General features: G+C 45.9%; 1 protein-coding gene across 1 annotated transcript in view; it reads right to left on the reverse strand.

The window, feature by feature from the left end:
- Positions 1-1,055: 1,055 nt before the first annotated feature.
- The window catches only part of Gcnt4 (glucosaminyl (N-acetyl) transferase 4), a 28,476-nt gene continuing 8,907 nt past the window's right edge, over positions 1,056-20,624 (reverse strand). Inside the window, exons 2-3 of the mRNA XM_057790174.1 lie at positions 14,827-14,935; positions 1,056-5,212 (exon numbers count right to left, since the gene is read on the reverse strand). Of these exons, the coding sequence (XP_057646157.1) occupies positions 3,802-5,211 (1,410 nt within the window). The 5' untranslated portion in view covers position 5,212; positions 14,827-14,935 and the 3' untranslated portion in view covers positions 1,056-3,801. The remainder of the gene's footprint in view (positions 5,213-14,826; positions 14,936-20,624) is intronic.

Raw genomic sequence — 20,624 nt, forward strand, 5'->3', positions numbered from 1 at the left:
TTCATAATCTATGTGCAGGATATACAAAACCCTTGGGGATTTACAGAAAAGCTAGGTGTGTGACTGCGGACACTGGTGTTGTAGAATATTATTTACAGACGCGTTGCATTTGTTTTACCTTGTCTGTCTTAGGCACCTGATTGGTTTAATAAAAAGCTGAATGATGGTTAGCTAGGCGGGAGAGGAACAGGTGGGGCTGGTGGGCAGAGGGAATAAACAGGAGAAATCTAGAATCTAGGCTCAAATGAAGAAGAGAAGAATGAAGAGAATGTGGGGAAATTGAGGGATATGCCTGGGGCTGGAAGCCAGGTAGCTGCCAGACAACCAGATACGAAGCAGTGAAAGACACACGGAAGGAAAGAAAGGTAAAAAGCCCTGGGGCAAAATGTAGATGAAGAGAGACAGTTTAAGTTATAATAGCTGGTGGGACAAGCATAAGATAAGGCTGAGCATTCATAACTAATAAGAAGTGTCATGATTTGGGAGCTGGTTGTTGGCCAAAAGAAAAAAATAATCTGGTCTACACCAGTGGTGGCCAGCCCTACTTCTCTATGAATTTTCAACGATGATAAGAACTCTTCCAAGGGAAAAAATTCCCTTTCTCCAATGATTAAGGGGCTAAAAAGTGAGTGCTCTTTCCAGAACTTCTGGAAAGTTATCAAGCAAACACGATAATTAATCTCAGAAACCTAGATAATTAATCTTAGGAGAGGAACCAAGGTGGAGAATGATGACAGGCAAGCCTGGAGGATTCTTTTGAGCCTTCATCAAATGAAGTGATTTGAGTTCCCAGGTCTGTCTCCCGAGTGTGATGCACTTCAAATCCTGAGTTCCCGGGGTCTGTCTCCCGAGTGTGATGCCCTGCCCATCCTTCTCACCTGAGAGAAAAGAGCTCTGCTCTTCACCTGCTAGGCCAGCGAGACCAACCGTGGGGGCCAGCATGTGCAGAAACAGGAAAGTGCAACCGCCCACGGAGCTTGATTGGAGGAGCACATTTTATTTTGCAATGTCAGAGAACCAGCACATACCAGCACCACAATTAGAACAATAAATCGCTATTTCAAACGCATCCATGGGAAATTTATTACTGAAATGATAAACACGGACAACACAATCAAAGGAGCTTAGAGAATGATAAGAAAACAACTGAAGAACACCAGCAACAGAAATGATTTTAATTTACTTAACAATACATTCACTTTACATTCCCCGGAGTGTCATTTTATTTTCTATGAAATATAGAAGAATGTATATATTCACATTCTGGAAGTCAAGAGAAATCTTTAAGTTTCACCTCATTATGCTATGTCCATGAGTGTTTTGCCTGCATGTATGTCATGTCCATGCATCATGTGTGTGCCTGGTGCCAGGCCAGAAGAGGATGTTGGATCCCCTGGAACTAGAGTTACAGACAGTTGTGAGCTGCCACGAGGGAGCTGGGAATTGAACTTGGGTCCTCTGGAGGAGCAGCCAGCGCTCTTAACTGCTAGGCATCTCCCCAGCTCTGAAATTTTAACTTTCAATGATATTTTTATTTAAGATAGATGAAACAAAAATAGCAATTCTGGCTTTTCAGTACACACACACCTACGGTACAGTAGCTTGATCACATAATATATTGTGAAGGCTTTCTTTATTCTTCTAATATTCACACATAATTTGTAAACTCTCATCTTGGAGTAAATTAGAGTCTAAATTCAATAAATACTATACAAAGAACAATCACAAAGCAGTGTTGAGCAGTCTCAGACTGGGGAAGGGCTTGTATGGCAAAAAGTTTTTATAAGAATCAGTTCTGAAGGCGAACAGGGAACGTGCAGGGTTCCCAAGACAAGAGCCTGTGCTTTGGCAAGTTCCCCAAAACGTGAGCAGCTAATGTTTCTGGGTCCGGAGAAGCATGTCCACAGGGAAAAGAAGGCATTGCCATGTCTTTGTCTGACCACGTCCACTTTCTAATAAACAGGAAGCGGGCCTTTCTCTCCAGAAAGACAAAGGGGCCACGTAGTTGCTTCTCATCTGTTGTACTTACATTCTGTTTGACTAAAAAGAGAGAATCTTTTTCTTTTTAAACCAAGACCTTTGGAGTTTGACCCTGGATGGCTAGTGAAGTGTCTCTTATCCTCATTCCCTGTGTAAACCAGCCAGCCAGCATGTCAATGCTACTGGCTGTAGAAGAAACTCCCATGCCCTGGCAGGGCTTTTTCTCAGACCTGAATTTGGTGACAGAGGTTCCCTCACGGCAGAGGCCTCTCTTTGTGTTTAAGTCTCACAGTGAAGTTGGGACCTGTGTTTGTCTTATACTCTTATCGCACTGATATTTCAACATTTCTCTCCGCTTTATGTGGCATTTCCCTGGAGTCGCACAAAAACCTGTTAGGAAGCCACAAGTATTTGTGTGGTCAGCACACAGAAGCCCAGGGAGAGTGGAATGATAGCTTCTTCAGGCCTCACCCTCCAACAGACCTGGGCAGGTTCTCTGCAAAACTCAAACTCAATAAAAACGTATAATTTATCTTTGTGTGTGTGTGTGTGTGTGTGTGTGTGTGTGTGTGTATGCAGATGGGTGTAGGTGCCCTTGGAGTCCAGAAGAGGGCACTCTATTCTCTAGAGCTAGAATTACAGGCAGTTGTGAGCTATCTGGTATTAGGTCTTCTGCAAAAGCAGCAGTTAAGAACTCTTAACTGTCAAGACACCCTCCAGTTCCCCTGAAACTTATCTGTGTGTGCCCATTAAATGATTCTCTTAAGTGCTAGTATTTATAAAATAAAGAAAACAATACCCCCTTCGATGCTCAGTTGAGAAAAACACTACACTAACTTGGAGTGTTTATTATTTTGAACTGAATTTGGATTCCATTTTGCTGAAAAAGAAAAATGTGTAAGCAATCACAATAACTCCCTGGCTTAGTTACCTAAGAAAGAACTAGCAACTCCATCAGATGCGTGCTACTGTGGTAAGGGCGCCATCACATCCACAATGTCAACCTATCAATGTCAACCTACCTTAGGCCTAAGGTTCTGCTGGGTGACAGTTTGAACTAGTAGTCAGTTTGATTTTCATTAGTATGTGTGCTATAAAGAACAAATGAATTAGAAAGAGAGTAGTTCATGACACCATTGTGCAAAGGATGAGTAAAGAGGCCCTTCGCTCCTCTTCAGACATCACCTGTCCCAACCCACCTACCACCAGGGCCCTCTGCCTTCTCAGACAGTCATACCCAATGAATATCACACCAGCAGCATTCTGTCCGCCCTGAATCAAAAAGTGAGGCACCGAAAGGTAAGTTACACTTTGGCAAGCAGGCGATCAGACAATTCTTTGCGTTTCTCTGAGGTAGTGGAATCCTAACAGTCAAACAGTTCAAAAGTGTCTCGGTTGCTGGACTAAGAAACAGGTAGAGAGCTGGCCTCGCACTCACACCATTTCAGAGACTAGTGGCTGTGATTAGCACATATTCCAAAGTCCTCTCCAGTAGCACCCTCATTGTCACATGGAAAACACGAAAACACCGCAGTTGCCACGTTAGGAGGGTGAGCATTGCTCCCTGAGGGCACAACTCATTATGACTTGAATTTAATCCCTGCATATCTTTCCATAAAGTGCCTGGAGCAGTGTTAGGTGCTCAATAAATGTGATATCACTAAACATTTGAGATCTCTGACTCAGTAAGAGAACAAGCAAAATCAGCATTCAAAACCCAACCAACTGCAGGCTCACAGTCCAGAATTCTAGAGAAGGTTCAACCTTGGAAAGCATTAAGTTCTGATGGTGTTGGGCAAGGCTTGGGTCCACAATTCCATCTTAACTCTTTGTGTTAGACATTCCCAGCTCCATGGTGCTCTTACGATGGCGTGTGACTTTGGGGTTTCTACCTGTAATGAACTTTTGTGAAGACAAAGTGATGAGCTTTCTCTGTTGTTCTTCAAGTTTTTCTGCTAGACATTTAACCAAGACGGGGTCCACTTTAGAATCAAATTTATTAGCAAACCAATGCCCTTCTTTTATAAGCCATCGTAATTCTGCAGCGCCGTAGATACACACACTTCGAAGGTGCGAGCCAGTGCAATTGGGATAGAAGAAGCCTTCATAATAATTCCATTTGACCAGGCGGGTCTTACTCTGTAGGTCAGATACATCCTGGGCTGATCTGGAAATTTCTCCGGGTATTCCTGGTATCCGGGTCAAGGTAGCCCAAAAGTGTTCATCGGGAGAGTATGTATCTTTAGACCAGGCAAAAAAGTCTTCAACGAGGGAGCTGTTGAAGATATATTTAACAAATGCTTGACTTAGAACAAAATAGGCACTGCCTACGAACACCTCAATGTTATGAGGTGGAGCCTCCTTGGAGATGTTTGTCCTTACTGGGAGCTTCATGTATTCGTAAGGCACCGATCTGAGCTCATGATGGTAAGTAAACCTTTCCATTTTGCCCGTAGGAGGTTTCACCGTCTCTAACATATTCTGGCCTTGGAGTTTTTTCAGCTCCGACACTAATTCGAAATTTGACTTGAGGGGAAAGTCTTGCCCACACAGGTTGATGACATACTTCCACTGAACTGAAGATTTGAGAAGGTCTGATAGGCAATTCAAGTCAGCCTGGAGCCTGGAAATGTGGGCATACTCCACAGCCTCCAGTCTGGAAGCGATGAAGATATTGGAGAAGCACTTAGCTAAGTTGTTCATGGCAGCTTTGAACTCATTTGGTGACTTCAGGTCATAGTGGATGCAGTAAAGATTGTGCTTGTTGTAAATAGCGTGAATTAGCCTCTCAACCATAATCGCATCTTTGTGGACGACCAGCGAGTAGGCTATTGGGAAGCTCTTTTCCTCTCTCGAAACAAGCTTCTCACGGTACCGTCTGAGGGTCTGATAAATATCACAGTCGCTGGTCATCGCCACAACATCACCATCCTCCAGGTCGATGATGTTTTGTCTCCTGATTTCCAAACTCTTGCCGATCTCCAAAGGCTCCTGCTCGTAGATCCCTGAGCAGTTAACTTCATACCTGACTTCATCCCGGATGGGGGGGAACCTGTTCCTCACAAAAGGGGAGGTACTTAGGGAATATTCAACTAAGTAAATGTCTCTTTGGGGGAAGAGGAGCCGGCCCACATTCAGAAGCTTTAACAAGGAGAGCAGCCATAGCGTCAAGAAGAGGACGAAGAGTTTCTGCTGGAGTGTGTATTTAAAGCAACATCTGAATATCTTCATTCTGCAGAGAAGAAAGGGGCAGCTGTTATTAACTAATATGAGGAGAAAAATTCAGTTTAATCTAAGGTTTATTGGGTACCACCTACTAAATGCCACACAGAGGGCTGAACCCAAAGGTAAAGAAAGCAAAGTACTGAGCAAATCCAGAAATAATGAAATAGAACTATATTGTCAGGGAACTTTGTGATAGTCGGTGTTAACTAACATCAGCTCATTTAGAGAGATGCTGGTTATCAACCAGAGCGGATGATAATAACCAGTCGTTCACTGGTACGGTGGAGGGCTGGCTCCAGGACTTCCAGGTGATGGGCAAGATCCACAGAAGCCCAAGTTCCTGAGATAAAATGGCTTAATATTTGCATATAACCTATACACAATTTCCTACATGCCTTTCTCTGTTTCTAGGCAACCTACGATACCTAATGCGGAACCCACGCAATGCTTGTTCACGAGGATTCATCACAGCACCGGGTTCAGGGCAAATTCAAGTTTTGTTTCTAGGAACTCCCTACAATTTCCCTTTTCAGGTTTTCTAAATGAGTTTTGCTGAATTTGCAGACAAGTGGCTCACAGATACGGAAGGGTGACTACACACTGCGTTACTTACAGCCTGCATCTCGTCTTAGCATATTTGAGGCAGGGCTACCGTGGTTTGGGTAGCAGCTGAGAGAACTAGATGAATCAGGAGGCTCTCAGAGATGCAGTGACTCACTTGAAGCCCAAACGATCATGGAGCCTCATCCAACCTTTGGATGTTGACAATGGAGGCCAGAGGTCAGTTAGGAAAAGTTACAGACAGACTGTAAGATGTAGACTGTAAAAACTGCATAAACCTTCTTTCTTTCATTAGTCCCCATTTCTTCATAGGAATTAGCAATATAACCTTCAGGTTGGGAAAGGGTCAACACTCGTTTAGGGTACAGTTATAAAAGTGGCCTTGAATTTACCGTGTGTTGCCTTGAAGGTGAAAGAGTCCGTTTTTTTCCCCCACGGCTTTGTAACAGTAGGCAGAAATGACCTTGAGCCAGAGTGACCAAGACTCAATTATTGTGTGTATTTGGAAGAGCAAAAGCTAAGACCTGACAGTGGACCAAGACCCCGGAGCTGAGGCCCTCATTCAACAAAGATGCTGTCTGGACCCGGCAGTGGCATGGAGAAGGCGAGATAGATCTGAAGCGTGTTTACCACCCGATCTGTGAGTGCACACGTGAGCTGAATGGAAGGCGGATTACTCTCACTAGATTCCGAGTGAATGGTCTCACCATGTGTGGAGACAGAAACCAGGAGAGTGAGGAGAGCAGGCCCCGTTCTGACTGCACTGAGCCCGAGCGTCTTCAGGATTTCCTCATGGACATGTCCACCAGGGGACCAGAACGGCCACCACCTGAGTTTGGGTGGGAGGTGAGGGCTGGAGAGAAATGTGTCAGCAACACAAATGTGGAATTGAAAACCCTGGTGGAGGAGACAGCAGTGAGCTGAGAAAGGGACCCCAGGCAGCCGCAGAGCGTAGGCTGGGATGCAGCTCGAGGAAATGGAACTCTGCAGCACAGATCAAGGGCACCAAGTTGCAGACTCAGAAGCCTGAGCACACATGTGCAGAGACGCTGTGATGAGTCAAGACAGGAGATGAGTCGATTTCGAGTGCACTCTGAGGGTCCGGGGCTCTTAATTAGCATAAATTAATCCTTCCCTTGGCCAAGTGAGATGTTTAAAGAGACTGACACAGGCTCCCAGAGCTGGCACGCCGTGGTTAACCTAACAACAAACTTCACATTTACATAAAAAGATAAGGGCCAGCTGTCTGCCCGTTGCCAGGGTCTCAGCATCTACGTTCCTGCCTTTCTTGGGTTCGGTGAGTTTGAGCTGCCAGGAAGCCAGGGCTAGCTGCTCAAAACAGGCCAGTCCCAGAGGACTGGGCAATGGCGGGTGGGGTGTGTGTGCTCTAAAAAGCCCTCTGGAACTGGCTCTTACTCTCTGCTCTGGCCTTTTCTGGTCAGGGACAGGGGTGAGTTCCAAAAGAGAAAGGGGAGGCGCTGGGACAACCCAGGTCTGTCCTGGCTCTCAGAATGTCTGTCTGCTCCCCCAGAGATCTTTCAGGAACATAAGCTTGTCTGGCTGGGTTTGCTTTCAAAGAGGCACCTTCCAGTATTAGTACCCTGTCCCAAGTCAAAATAAAACTATTCTTATCCCAACCACGGTCCTTTAAAAGCGCCTCAGTGTGGGGGAAGGACACAAGGCTGGGTGGCTAGGGAAGAGGGGGGACCTGGGAAGAATTGGGGGAAGGAAGGCAAATATGATCAAAGCATGTGGTATAAAATTCACAAAGAACAAGGAAGGAGCTTGCAAAAAGAGGAATTAAGAAAAAAAAAAGAAGTAAAAGCCCGCGGAGGTGGCATGCCCTCAGATTTTAATGAGTTCCTGCCAGTTCCTAAACAGGGACACTGGCCTGTTTCCAAGCTGCTGGCCGTGCTGAGAAAGCAGTCCTGTATCCTGGGCACCGGCCGAGGGAAAGCTCCTCTGGGAGGCCCAAGGAGACTAAAATCCCCAGCGTTGGCTTGGCCTTGGCCTCCTCCTGCTCCTGCACACAGTGAGCTTGGGCTTAGCCAGTGGGCTCTGCAGAGGACAGCATGGCCCCACTCGCAGCTGCAGGGGTGAAGGTGGACAGCACCTATAAATTACAGTCCCCCATCCTCCTGTCACCTGCAGCCCAGGCCCGGGAGACCCCTGACACCTCAGGCACTGAGGATGTAAAGGAGCCCTGAGGCACTACCTGAGGCTGAAGCGTGGGCTCAGCTAAGCTGTACCCACTGCTCCCCACTGCTCCCCACTGATCAGTACTCAGTACCTCCTGTAAACAATATGCTGGCCACCTTCCTCTCTAAGCTGGTGGGCAAGCAAGCAGCTTGCTGACTGGGAGTATATAACAGTTACATCATGAATGACTTCCAGTAGAAGGAGAGAACGTCCCTTCTTACCTGGACGGACAAGGAGGTTGTCTTGTAAAGTCTGTTACCATGAAGACACGAGTTCCTAGCCATAACAATCAAACCGGAAGAAGAAAATGACAGCAAGGTTCCTATGATGATTCCAAAGGAGATCATTCCTTACTAAAGTCCCAAGAGGAAAGACATGAAGCCTTTCCTCAATCCGTGATCTCCCCAGCTCTCCTGACATTGCTAGAGCTAGGAGGCAGCAACATTGAGTGCCAGGATGCACAGCGGCTAAGTACCAATGCTTGCAAGCAGGGCCAAAGGCTACAGTCACCAGCAGCTGTCCAATCATCTTTGGAGCCCAGGGCCATCGGAGCAAGAGGATGCGCCTTCCTCAGGTGAGGAAGGGGACTAGTAGATCAGGAACAAGAGTAAGATGACAGGAGAGAAAAGTACTGAGTAAGTTACAGCTTTTAGGGACCAAGAACTGAGGATTGAAAAGATGGCTCAGTGGTTAAGAACACTGGCTGCTCTTCCAGAGGACCCAGGTTAGAGCCCCAGCATCCACATGGGAGCTCACAACCATCTGTGACTCTATGTCCAGAGGATTCAATATCCTCTTCTGGCCCCGAGGGCACTTCACACATGTGGAGCACAGACATGCATGTGGGAAAACACCCACGCACATAAAATAAAATAAGCAAAGAATTTCATTCTTATAGAGCTTCTCAGGAGCTTACCAGACACTGGAGACAGAGAGAGGAGGGAGGGAGGGAGGGAGGGAGAGAGAGAGAGAGAGAGAGAGAGAGAGAGAGAGAGAGAGAGAAGTGGTGGGTTTTAGGATGTCACGGAGTTCAGCTTGAGGACCCTGGGGAACTCAGTAGCTAGCTGTGTCTAGCTAACCTCTCTGAAGGTCAGCTGTTTTTGCTCAGGATGGGATTTAGAAAGTCAGCCCTCCAGTTCCCGGGTCTTAAACTGTGTGCTGCATATGGGGGCCATAGCTGAGTGTGGAGTTCATGATACATTTAGTAATAAAAGCCTTCCCTTGTTTTCCTGTAAGGCTTCTTCTTACCCATGACCAGCTTGCTTAACACATCTTGGAGCCTTTTTGGTTCTCTCATTATGCAGGATTCATTGCGTGTATCTATCTTAAAAGCTTGACTTCTATTTTGTAGTTATGTGTATGCATGTGCACCTGTGTGGGGAAATTGCGCATGTGCAAGTGCTCACCGAGGCCCTAGGAGGGCCTTGGATCTCCTGGAGCTGGAGTTACAGGAGGTTGAGAGCCACCTGACATGGGTGCTGGGAATTGAACTCAGGTCCTCTGCAAGGACAGTATATGCTCTTAGCCACGGAGCCATCTCACCAGCCCCGAGCGTTTAAAAGCAGAATCTGTAAGGCCATTTTATGTGGACAATGTTAAGAATATGGCTGCCCTATTCCTGAATAAGGTAGGAGGTGGCAATGCCACAAGGATGAGTGACAAACCCTTCTCGAAGCTTAGACTCACAGTTACTGCCATTTACCTGGGTTTGCAGCACTGGAGACGGAACCCAGAGCCCCATGTAAGCTAGGCCGGTTCCGCTGCACCTCCAGCTTTTACCTATCTTCTCAATCTACCCCTGAAGCTTCAATACAAGCTCAGTATTTTAAAGTCAGTGTCCCACAACCTCCAGCTCAAACTCTTTGTTAATTTAATAGCATTGCTGTGGAGGTGGACTTACTCAGCGTGGTTCCGGATTTCTATATGTGTAACTCAATCCCTTCAACAGACTTTATAATGAGATGGTAACTGCCAATATCCATCTTTTTAAAGAAAAGAAACAGAGGCACACGAGACAAATAAAAAAACTACCCAAGAGCAGGGGTAGAAGCCTCTCCTTCCACAGAGGGGGCCTTTTCCATGATGGTGGTCGCAAAGCTTCTCTGGTCATGGCTGGGTAAGCAGGGATGTCCCTTCCTCACGTCAAGTCTCCCTGACTCTAAACTCAGTTTTACTAATGTCTCAAATTAAAAAGAAAATCTCCAAAAACAAAACAAAACAAAACAAGACCCTACATTGTCCAAGAACCAGATATGGAAAGTGGAAAGTGTAGTGTTGGAAGTTAGAGCCAGGAAGTCTTGGCACACACAACCCCGTCACCTGGATGTGAGGAGAAACAGTCTCCAGCTTTCCCACAATAGTTTAACCCTTGACTGATGTGCCCACTGGAAGTCTTGCATAACTGACCTAAAGCAGAGCAAATGGATTCCACTCGTAAGACACTATACCTGTAGGAGCCAGAACTTGGATGGAAAAGTAACCTTTGGGGACCTAGGTGGTGTCTCCTGAAGCCCCAGGACCAGGCATCAATGAGCTGATGCAGATCTTACCCAGTTTCTAGTTAGCAGGACCCTTTAAAGGAAGAGGAGGGTGCTCACCCTAGGAGTCAGAGACGCCTGGCTCAGAGCTTGTCACTATGCAGTTGGGGCTGTCTGAGAATTCCTGAGTGTTTTTTCAGACTTTCTAGATGAAATCTCTCTCCAGGAAGAGAACATTCCCTCCACGCACGCACCTTTGAGCCTTTACACTTTGTTTTATTATGTGTCAGCTTGAAAAATAGGACATGAGAAGCTTGTTAACTTGGGAATGTCAGGATTTGGTTTTTTTCCCTAGAGCCTTACAAAGTAGAGTCATCATTCATCACACAAGGACAGAAATATAAAAATGAGCACACTTTAAAAAAGGAACAAAAGTAAATAAAAGCCCAGATCTCCTCCTAGACAGAGGGAAGCTGGTGCGCAATGGCCGGATGAGCTATGGTGCTACCCCGGCATTTGATCTCAGTGAGGCCATGATCCTCATCACCTTGCTCATCACCTACCACAGAAAGTTCTGGACTGCAGCCCTCGGGTGGGAGGATGACTCAGCTCCAGCGCGTTTCTGCAACGCCCCCACAGTAACTCAGAGTTGTGCAAAGGAGTTGGAGGACAAGTTTCTCTCCGAGTTTACCTGCTCTTTGTTCTAGTCTAGAAAGAACATGGCAAAAGCCAATACCCATCACACTGTGGAGCAGGTAAATATGGTACCTATGCAAAACACAAGAGCCTCATGGGTGGGCTAAAAACTCCAGGTACATGAAGACAGACAGCCCTGGAAAGGCAAGATCTCATTCTCATTTCATTAAAATAAAGGAAAACAAAACCCAACAACTCAGGAAGTCAGAGAAGCCGGTAGTGGGGAACAAAGCTTGCAGTGATCCATAACTTGGCGTGACATTCTGTGAACACCATTGGTGTAGGAGGTCCTTCTGTTTATGTGTTGCTTTCATTGGTTAATCAATAAAGAAACTGCTTGGCCTGATAGGGCAGAACTTAGGTAGGCGGAGAAGGCAGAACTGAATGCTAGGAGGAAGAAAACAGAGTGAGAGAGAGTCACCATGGAGATGCCAGGTCAGACATGCTGAATCTTTCCTGGTAAGCCACGACCTAGTGGTTATATACAGTTAAATAGAAATGGGTTAAATCAAGATGTGAGAGTTAGCCAATAAGAAGTTAAAGCTAATGGGCCAAGCAGTAATTTAATTGATACAGTTTCTGTGTGATTATTTCGTGTGTAAGCTAGCCAGGCGGCCGAAACACGGGGCCCTGCTCTCCCTACAACACACCAGCCTGATTTTAAGATTTCCTCCGTGCTCCCCAGGCCCTTAGATTTGCCTTAAGGGCAGCTTCACTATGCAGGCACTGTCCTGCCCTTTTCTTTCACCCACGATAGATACTATGCTTTTCAACAGGAACAAAAACACACAATCATAGTTTCTTTTTCTAGGTCTTTCCCACCAGTGCTTAGTTAACAAATGCACAGTTCCCAAAGAAACCTAAAAGGAAAATCTTAAGGCTGAAAAGACTTTCCAGTCCTCCAAAGGTAGCTGCCCATTATAGACCCTCACTTCAGGGCTGGGATCCTGGGAACACATTTTGTCCACTACACATGTGGTTTTGTTTGCTCCCACTGCTAAGACAAAATACCATAAATTGGGAGTTTACCAACAACTGAAACTGATTTCTCATGGTCCTGGAAGTTGGGAAGCTAAGCTCAAAGTACAGATCACATCTAGGGCTGGCTCATCCCAACTTTCAAGAGGGTCACTTATTACTGCATTGCCCCATGGCAGAAGGCAGGAGGGCATAGGTGCGGGAGAGGTGAGCCACTCCCTCAGACCTCCGAGAAGTTCACTAATTCCCTCCATGACAGCTCAACCCATTGCATGATGAACCTCCTAGATGTCTTCTATCACACTGGCAGTTAAGTTGTAACAGGAATTTGGGGAGGACATATTCAGATTACAGCGATTTGCGTTCAGCTAACTACTGGCCATCAAGGGACTCAACGGGGGCAGGATCCCCAGTCCCTTATGTAGGTTCCTCATGGTGGCATCTAGCACAACTTGGCTTGACCAGTCACTAAGATGATCCTGACCAGACAACAAATATCTTCATACTGTCAGAGTCCATGGACACAGGCCTGTCCCTTCTTAATGGTCTTTGCAGAATGTCGGTGTTAATTGTAATTACTTACCGGCAGATTGATGGGTTGGGCACTATCACTCTTCCTGCTTTTTCAGATGAGGAAATGAGTCACAGAAGATACACAACCTACTTTGGGTTACAGTGTGTAGAGGAGCCATGAATTTCAACCATGGCCCAATTATTACAATCACAACCCAACCCTGCCCTTCCAGCCGCTCAGTGGTCTAGCAGATCCGGGACTAATAAATGGCTGATATACGGGTCTACTAAGTGTGCTCAGGAAATGCTAAACTATACAAAGTAGAACCTAGCTAAAGGACCGTCCCCAGTCTCTGTAACAGAGAATTTCTGTCTCTGTAAAACGTGTTTTATTGCTGAAAGTGTAGCTTGGGGCCACGAAACTGATGGGGGATTTCGGCTCAGGGCTAGTTCCCTTTGGTGCATTAGCCAGAACCAGTCATGTGCTACTAATGAAGATATTTTGTTTATTAATCTCTGAGATTTCATACTGGGAAGGCATATTAGTCCTGGTTCTCTTTCCCACTCTGACGGAGTCTTTCTAACCTAAGCCACATCAACTTTGCCTGCATGAGAAACAGCGTCCTACATGGATGGCTTCCTTGTTTCTTCTAGTCCATTCTTCACGAGCGGATAAGACACGCCCTGCAAGCACACCTGCTCCCGTGCGCCAAACCCTTCACTGGGTTGCCATTTAACATATAAAACCAGAATTCCTTTCCTGTGCCTGCTTTTCTCTACAAGTTCAGTTTGTTCTTTCTCTCTCTCATTGAGCGTTAGGTGACAACATTCTTCTGAGACCTTCTAGAACCCCTGTCTTTTCATGGCCTCAGGACTGACCTGTGTTCTTGCTCCTTAACTGTTGAGGGGAACCTATGTTCTAACCTATGAGGGCCAAGCAGTTTCTTTAATAATTAACCAATGACCTTCCTCCATCACTTAATCTAGACCACCCTTCCCTGGACCCTAGCCTGCTAGGGTTTCTCACATTGTAGAAAAACAAATCATTTCCCGGGGTTCTCTCTGATTACCTTTTTCAAATCTCTCTCCAGCCTACCCACACTCATGCACTTTTTCCTAAGCCATCGCCACAGACAATACTCCATTTGCACTTGTTTGTAATCTGTCTTTAGACAGGAACACAAGGACCTCAAGGCTATGGCTGTCTATCCATCCATGTCGTCTGCCCCACCCCCTGCTCCAGCACCAAGCAATTCATCCTGGTATACTGCAGCTGATCAATAGGACAAAGCCCAAAAACCCAAATTCTAGTCTGGGCTCCCCTATCTAAGTGACCCAGCAAGCTATTAATCACAGGTATGTTTTTATGCCCAAAGTATTAAGCTATTGAGCAGGATAACAGTTTCTCTAATTTACACGGTTATTGTGAAGGCCCCATGATACAATGCATGTAAAAGCACTATAGGAAAAAGATGTTGGTCTGCAAACATCAGGTTTTAGGACCCCTGTAAGAAGAGTGATTTCCTAGGGAAACCCAGAGCCAATACTTAGTTCCTGTTTTCCTGAAGCAGCACATTTATTGTCACCCCTGTCCCCACTATCCTAAATGATTCTCATTCTTTACTCTTCAGAAACATGTTTCTGCTGACAGTAATTTTGAACTTAGGTTCAGAATTCTCCCTTGAGTTGCACAGCGACGCAGACCCAGACAGTCGCTGACTGTGAGAGACGAGACAGTAGCTCTAGTTCATGCTTTGAGATGGTTCCCCATTTCCTTTGAAACACTGGCTGCCGAGGGATTTCTCCTAAAGGCACCTAGGAGTGCGCTGGAGCCCTCCCGAGCAGAGCCTTGGTGGTTCTAGTGCCCCATAGAGCAGTGCTAGCCATGTTCAATGTAGCAGAAGCTTCAGGTCTCTGCCCTCAGCCCCCACTCTTTTAGGGGTGACTCTCTGTAGTGGTTCTCTGTTGGCCTCGGTTTGGAAAAGTCATCCCTCAGGACCACATAACCAACAAAACCATCCTTAGTCTTTTACAGGATTGTGAACACACAAAACACACCCTCAGACAGGGCCTTTGCAGTACCCTGTCGCAAAACAGTGACACTGTCTCAGCGTGGTTAACTAGGCTGTCATCCAAAGGGGCGCTTGCCAGGCGAGCTACCACCGACAACTTTCTAGCTATAAAATAGTTACGTTACCTGCAGAGCAGCAAGAACAGAGGCCTCAGTGGAAATGTGGGGCGTGAAAGTCATTCTCCACACTGCTTCTTTAGAGCACGATTCTTCCTGCAGTGCCTCTTCCGGAGGGCTAGGGAGAGTCACAAGATGTGTAAGGTTACATGGGAAATGAGTAATTCATACCAAGATGTTTTGATCGCACTGATAGTGGTCCCTTGAGGTTGTGGGATATCTGGGTCGTAGTAATGCAACAGAAAGACACAGAAACCAGCTACTGTTCTGTAGTTACAGCAACCTGGGGAGTCGACTTGATTCTTGGCTTCTCTTATATGGTCTCAAGGTAAATAACAGAAGTAGTTCATGATCCAGCCAGCAAGGTCACCTCAATGCCAAGAGGTTCTAGCGGGAGTAAAAAATGCCAGAGACTGTGAAGCCAACGAGATTTCCAGTTCATAGCACTCCAAGGCCCTTATTGTGGAGTAAAATACTGAGTTTTTCCTCTAAAATTTTTTAAAAAGGACAGATTTCCCCAAATCTATATGCCCTCAAATGTTAGGATTGTTGGGGGCTTTGTGCCATGCCCTCCTGTCTGGTCACAAGGGACTGCAGAAGACAAATGGATGGATGCATTAAACCTTTACCATTGAGTTCCTTCCTTCCTTCCTTCCTTCCTTCCTTCCTTCCTTCCTTCCTTCCTTCCTTCCTTCTTTCCTCCCTCCCTCCCTCCCTCCCTCCCTCCCTCCCTCCCTCCCTCCCTCCCTCCCTTCCTTCCTTCCTTCCTTTCTTTCTCCACCTCTCCATCTCATTTAGCTTAGGTACCAAGAAAATCAAGCTGTGTTTGAAGTTTCATGTTTTAACCTTAAAATGTGGGTCAAGAATATTTTTGATTCCTTGTTCTATAAAGTAGAAAATTAGAATCAAAAAAGCATTAGTCGTGTGTGTGTGTGCATGTGCGTGTGCGTTCTTGCATGTGCAGGCAAAGGCCAGAGCAGGAGGCAGGTGTCTTCCTCCGTGGTACTCTCTTTTACTGCCTGGATGTGGGATTTCTCACTGAGCTGGAAGCCCACTACTTCAACTAGACTGCCTGGTCATTGAACACTTGAAATCCAACTATCTCTGCCTCCCAGCGCTGGTTACAGGCACACACCGTCATGTCTGGCTTATTTGGTTTCCACACGAGTGTTGTCCAACTCAGGTCTTCATGTTTTTTATACAGTACCTGTTTACCCACTGAGCCGCCTCCCCAGCCCTTGTCTATTTTATTAAAATGAACTTTATTGTGTTAGAAAGGAAAGAACTTCCCTCACCTAATGTGTGCAGGTGTGATGATTTCTCTCCCCTTATATCTCTGGAAGCATTTATTTTGGTGTCATAGAATCAATTCCCTACTTAAAAAACATCTTAAGTTTATTCCTATTTTATGTGCATTGGTGCTTTGCCTGCATGCATGTCTGTGTGAAGGTCTCAGATCCTCTAGAACTGCAGTTACAGACGTTGCGAGCTGTCATGTGGGTGCTGGGAATTGAACCTGGATCTCCTGGAAGATCTCCCAGTGCTTTTAATCACTGAGCCGTTTCCCCAACACCTCAACTCTATATTTTTCTCCTGAAATTAATTCCTCAAAAGCTCTGTACTCGCTGAAGACATGTGAGTAACTGATCCCTGCATGTGCATTTATGCCCTGAAATAACTGCATGGTGGGGAAAGCCTGGGACAAACAGATGTGAATCAGGGTATCTCCATCAGAAATGGCGGAGGCCCCAGCCTCGCCGCTAATGACTGGAATGAACACACTCTATTTCAAGTTAGACGAGTTTGCCCGTTTGCTCTCGAGGTTCAGTCTAAACATTGGGAGTCAATGGACATTACTACTGCCTCTGTACTAATCAAGTCAAGATGATCTCAGCATGGTGGCCCACATATGTAATTCTAGCACCCAGGCATCTGAGGCAGCAGGATCATGAGTAAGAGGCCAGCCTAGGCTATACTGTGAGGTTCTCAAAATAAACACACACACCACACATAGGCATTTGTGCACACATGTGTGCATGCACTGGTAAACACCACAGACACACAAACACACATGTGCACCCACATGCACATTCACATACACTCACAGGCACACACAGACATAGACACCCACATACACATGTGCACACACACAGAGATACATGTACACCTCTAGGCATGTGCACATACACGTATGCACATATAGACAGAGAGAGACACACATGAGCACACACAATACACGTGCACCAAGAGGGGGTACTTCTGTCATGACTGTACTGTTTAGTCAAAGATCTGTCAGCTTAGAAGATGCAAACTGCCTTGAAATCTTGTGTACATCATACAGAATACTGAGTTAAAACTCAGGAGCTCAAAATGAAGTGGGAGAGATAGAAAAAGATCCGCAGTGGCTGAGTCGATATTGCCCAAATAGGAACTTCCAAAGCAGGGAATTTTAATCTTTGCCGAAGTCCAATCCAGAAAACCCTGTGGTCACTGTGCAGCAGGCATCTCTGGCAAGGGTGCATTGGAACCACAGTTCCCACTCAGACAGCGGGCTGGAACATGCAGGTGATGAGACAGATGAACATGGGCATGCTTAGCTTACTAAATGTCTAAGTGAGCCTACACACCAGCTGCAGGAAGAGCAGAAATCAACAGCCGGAGCTGGTTGTCTGATGGACAGATGTGCCAGAACAGAGGTGTGGTGACATCAGATACAGCGGGTTAGGGGGGAACTCTGGCAGGCTGCTGGTTACCTTCCAAACCCACCCTCCCTTTGGTCTCTCAGAGAGTCCCTCTGTGGCTGGTAACAGAAATGAGCAACTTTGAAGACTTTCTTCCCACCTCCCATGTAGAAGAGACAGGAATGGAAAGACTGTGAAAGCGGGGAGGTGTGGCTCTCTGTAGGAAGGATGTCCAATTTCTGTCCTTTTCTAGCTCTCTATTTTTCTGCCTGGAACTCTAACATGACGGCTAGAGCCATTTTTAAAGAGATGGTACAAGCGTACGGACGTACAGATGAAAGACGGTTCGTCTCAGCCTACAGCTCCTCAAGCCATCGAGCCAATAACAGCAAACACCCCCTGCTCTGAGCGTTTGTTAGATGAGAAAAGCAAGCCCTGACATATTTAGGCAACTTGCACTTTGAAGGATGAACACAGGAAAAGGGTAATGATGAGTCTTGCTCTCTCAGATAGCAAAATTAAATTTAAATCAGGTTGAAGTGAGTACTTGCTCAACAGCACAATTCTGTCCACAGTCAAGTGCAAAAATATGTCTCAAATATGCTGAACTTCTCATCCGTCTAAATTTGGAGGTAGATGGAGGCTTTAGGTAAACATCTGAAGGATGGCAGCCGGCAAGATTTACCAAATTAACTTCAGTGCCGGCGAGAGCTGCAGCTGACTGACCAGGCTTCTCCGAGGCGCCCTTCACCACATGGCAAGCTTGGTCTCCATGATCACCAGGCAAGGGAGCGGTCCACACAAAGTCTCAGGATCACCCTGTAGGTGAGCTCCCTTCTTGAAAGGCTCTTCTCACACGGGGACTTTAGAGGTAAGTTTCAATAAAAAGATGTCAGTACCACGTGACTTAAAACCACTCTGAGCAGTTCAGGTCACAGGTGTGCCCCTCACTCTGCCTTCTGGCTGCATCTCCCTTTTTGCCACCCACTTGCCCCCTCCATCTGACTTTTGGATACATCCTACAAGTTTGGAACTGGAAACTAATGGTTCTAATTTGAGTCCCAAGTCTGTCACCAAGGAGATGTTATGACTAGATGGCCTCTCCCTCCTGGGCTAGGGAGGAGCAATAAGAGTTCTGGTTCCCATGGTGATGAGATGGTGAGTTGAGCTGATACCCTTGGTGTGCCGTGACAGGAAAACCAGATAGCTGATGGTTAGGTTAGGTTAAGGGATTTTAAGCAGCTGGTCTAGTGACCAGAACAGGGAGTCCTGCTCAGGGCGCCCTGCCCACTCCATACCCAGAAACTGTATTTGAGAGGTGACCACCATGGGCTCTACAGGCAGCTGAGGCCAAAGTCACAACAAAGCTTTCTATGCTTCTTGTGGTCCAGGGCGGTCAGCTAGGGGGCCACAGCTGTATGTACAGCTCTCTCTGCAAGCCTGAAAGTTTGAAAATACATTTTTATAAAGAAGTAATCATATGGATCATGGGAAAGACAGAATAGACCTGAATTAAAGGCAGAATTAAAACCCTGTTAAAGACCCTGCCCCATGCTGCGATGTGTTTGGTGCCTTGGTTATAAGTCTACCATCATTACTTCTTTCTCAGTAATTCACATGGTTATTCCTTCTTTTACTCTAAAACCTTCATTATTCTCTATTCATAAAGTAATTGAGGACCATAATGATCTTTTTTTTCTGGAGCTGGCTAGGTCATCTGCTACAGGCACTTGCTATCAAGTTGATGACCTAAGTTCGATACCCAGAATCCACATGACAGAAGGAGAGAAGTGACTGCCACAAACTGTCCTCTGGTCTCCATGTGTGCGAACACACACACACACACACACACACACACACACCACACCACACTAAATGTCATAATTTTAAAAAAGACATGCTTTCTAGCTTTCTAATTTTGGTGGTAAAATATAGAGAACACAAAATTGATCACTTTAACCATTTTAAAATGCCGATTTACATGCGAAATTTACATCTTTACATTCGAGACAGTTACTGCTATTGATGGGGGTAAGCATGCTGCACCCATACACACAGGCACCAAGCATGCTCGGGTGACTTTAGCCAGAGCACAGCTCTGCAGCATCAAAGACTCCCGTGTGCTGTGCAGCCATCAGACTATCCGTTCCTGAACTGTGTCCTTTCCCAGAGGGACTTCGTGCCTACTGGATACTAGCTCCCAGTTCTCCTGTATGCCCAGCCCACGGGCACCATCCTTCCACTGTTTCTAGGACTTTGACCACTCAAGAATCCACACAACAGAATGCATGCAGCATTTGGCTCAATGTAATGTTTTCAAGATTCACCCACGTTGAAGCATGTGCCCAAACGTCTTCCCCTTTGGAGCCTGACTAATCCCCCACTGTAGGCCATGACATAGATTGCTCACTATTCCGGTCAGTACCTATTGGGCATGCTTCCATGTCGCTGTGAACATGGCTGTATGAATAATTTCAGTCACTGCCTTCTTTAGAATATACACCTTATTCCTTGCTTTTCCTAAGGGAGTGTTTAATCAATTTTTGAGATACCATCTTACACCTGTCAGAATGGCTAAAATCAAAAACACCAATGATAGCTTTTGCTGGAGAGGATGTGGAGTAAGGGGAACACTCATCCATTGCTGGTGGGAATGCAGACTTGTACAACCACTTTGGAAATCAGTGTGGCGGTTTCTCAGGAAATTCGGGATCAACTTACCCCAAGACCCAGCAATACCACTCTTGGGAATATACCCAAGAGATGCCCTATCAAACAACAAAAGCATTTGTTCAACTATGTTCATAGCAGCATTATTCGTAATAGCCAGAACCTGGAAACAACCTATGCCCCTCAATGGAAGAATGGATAAAGAAAGCATGGAATATATACACATTAGAGTACTACTCAGTGGTAAAAAAAAAAATGACAAATTTTTTTGATTTTTATGCCATGCACTTTGATCACATTTACCCCTACCTCAGCCCCACTAAGATTAACCTCCACTTCCCCATTTGTCCAGTTTTGTCTTTTTTTTTTTTTAATCCAGGTCTCCTATGTGCTGTTCATATACTTTTGGATCTGTGGTTTTTCCATTGCAGTATGGAAATTACCAGGGGCCACACC

This window comes from Chionomys nivalis, chromosome 15 (assembly GCF_950005125.1).
Source record: "Chionomys nivalis chromosome 15, mChiNiv1.1, whole genome shotgun sequence".
NCBI classification, from domain to species: Eukaryota; Metazoa; Chordata; class Mammalia; order Rodentia; family Cricetidae; genus Chionomys; species Chionomys nivalis.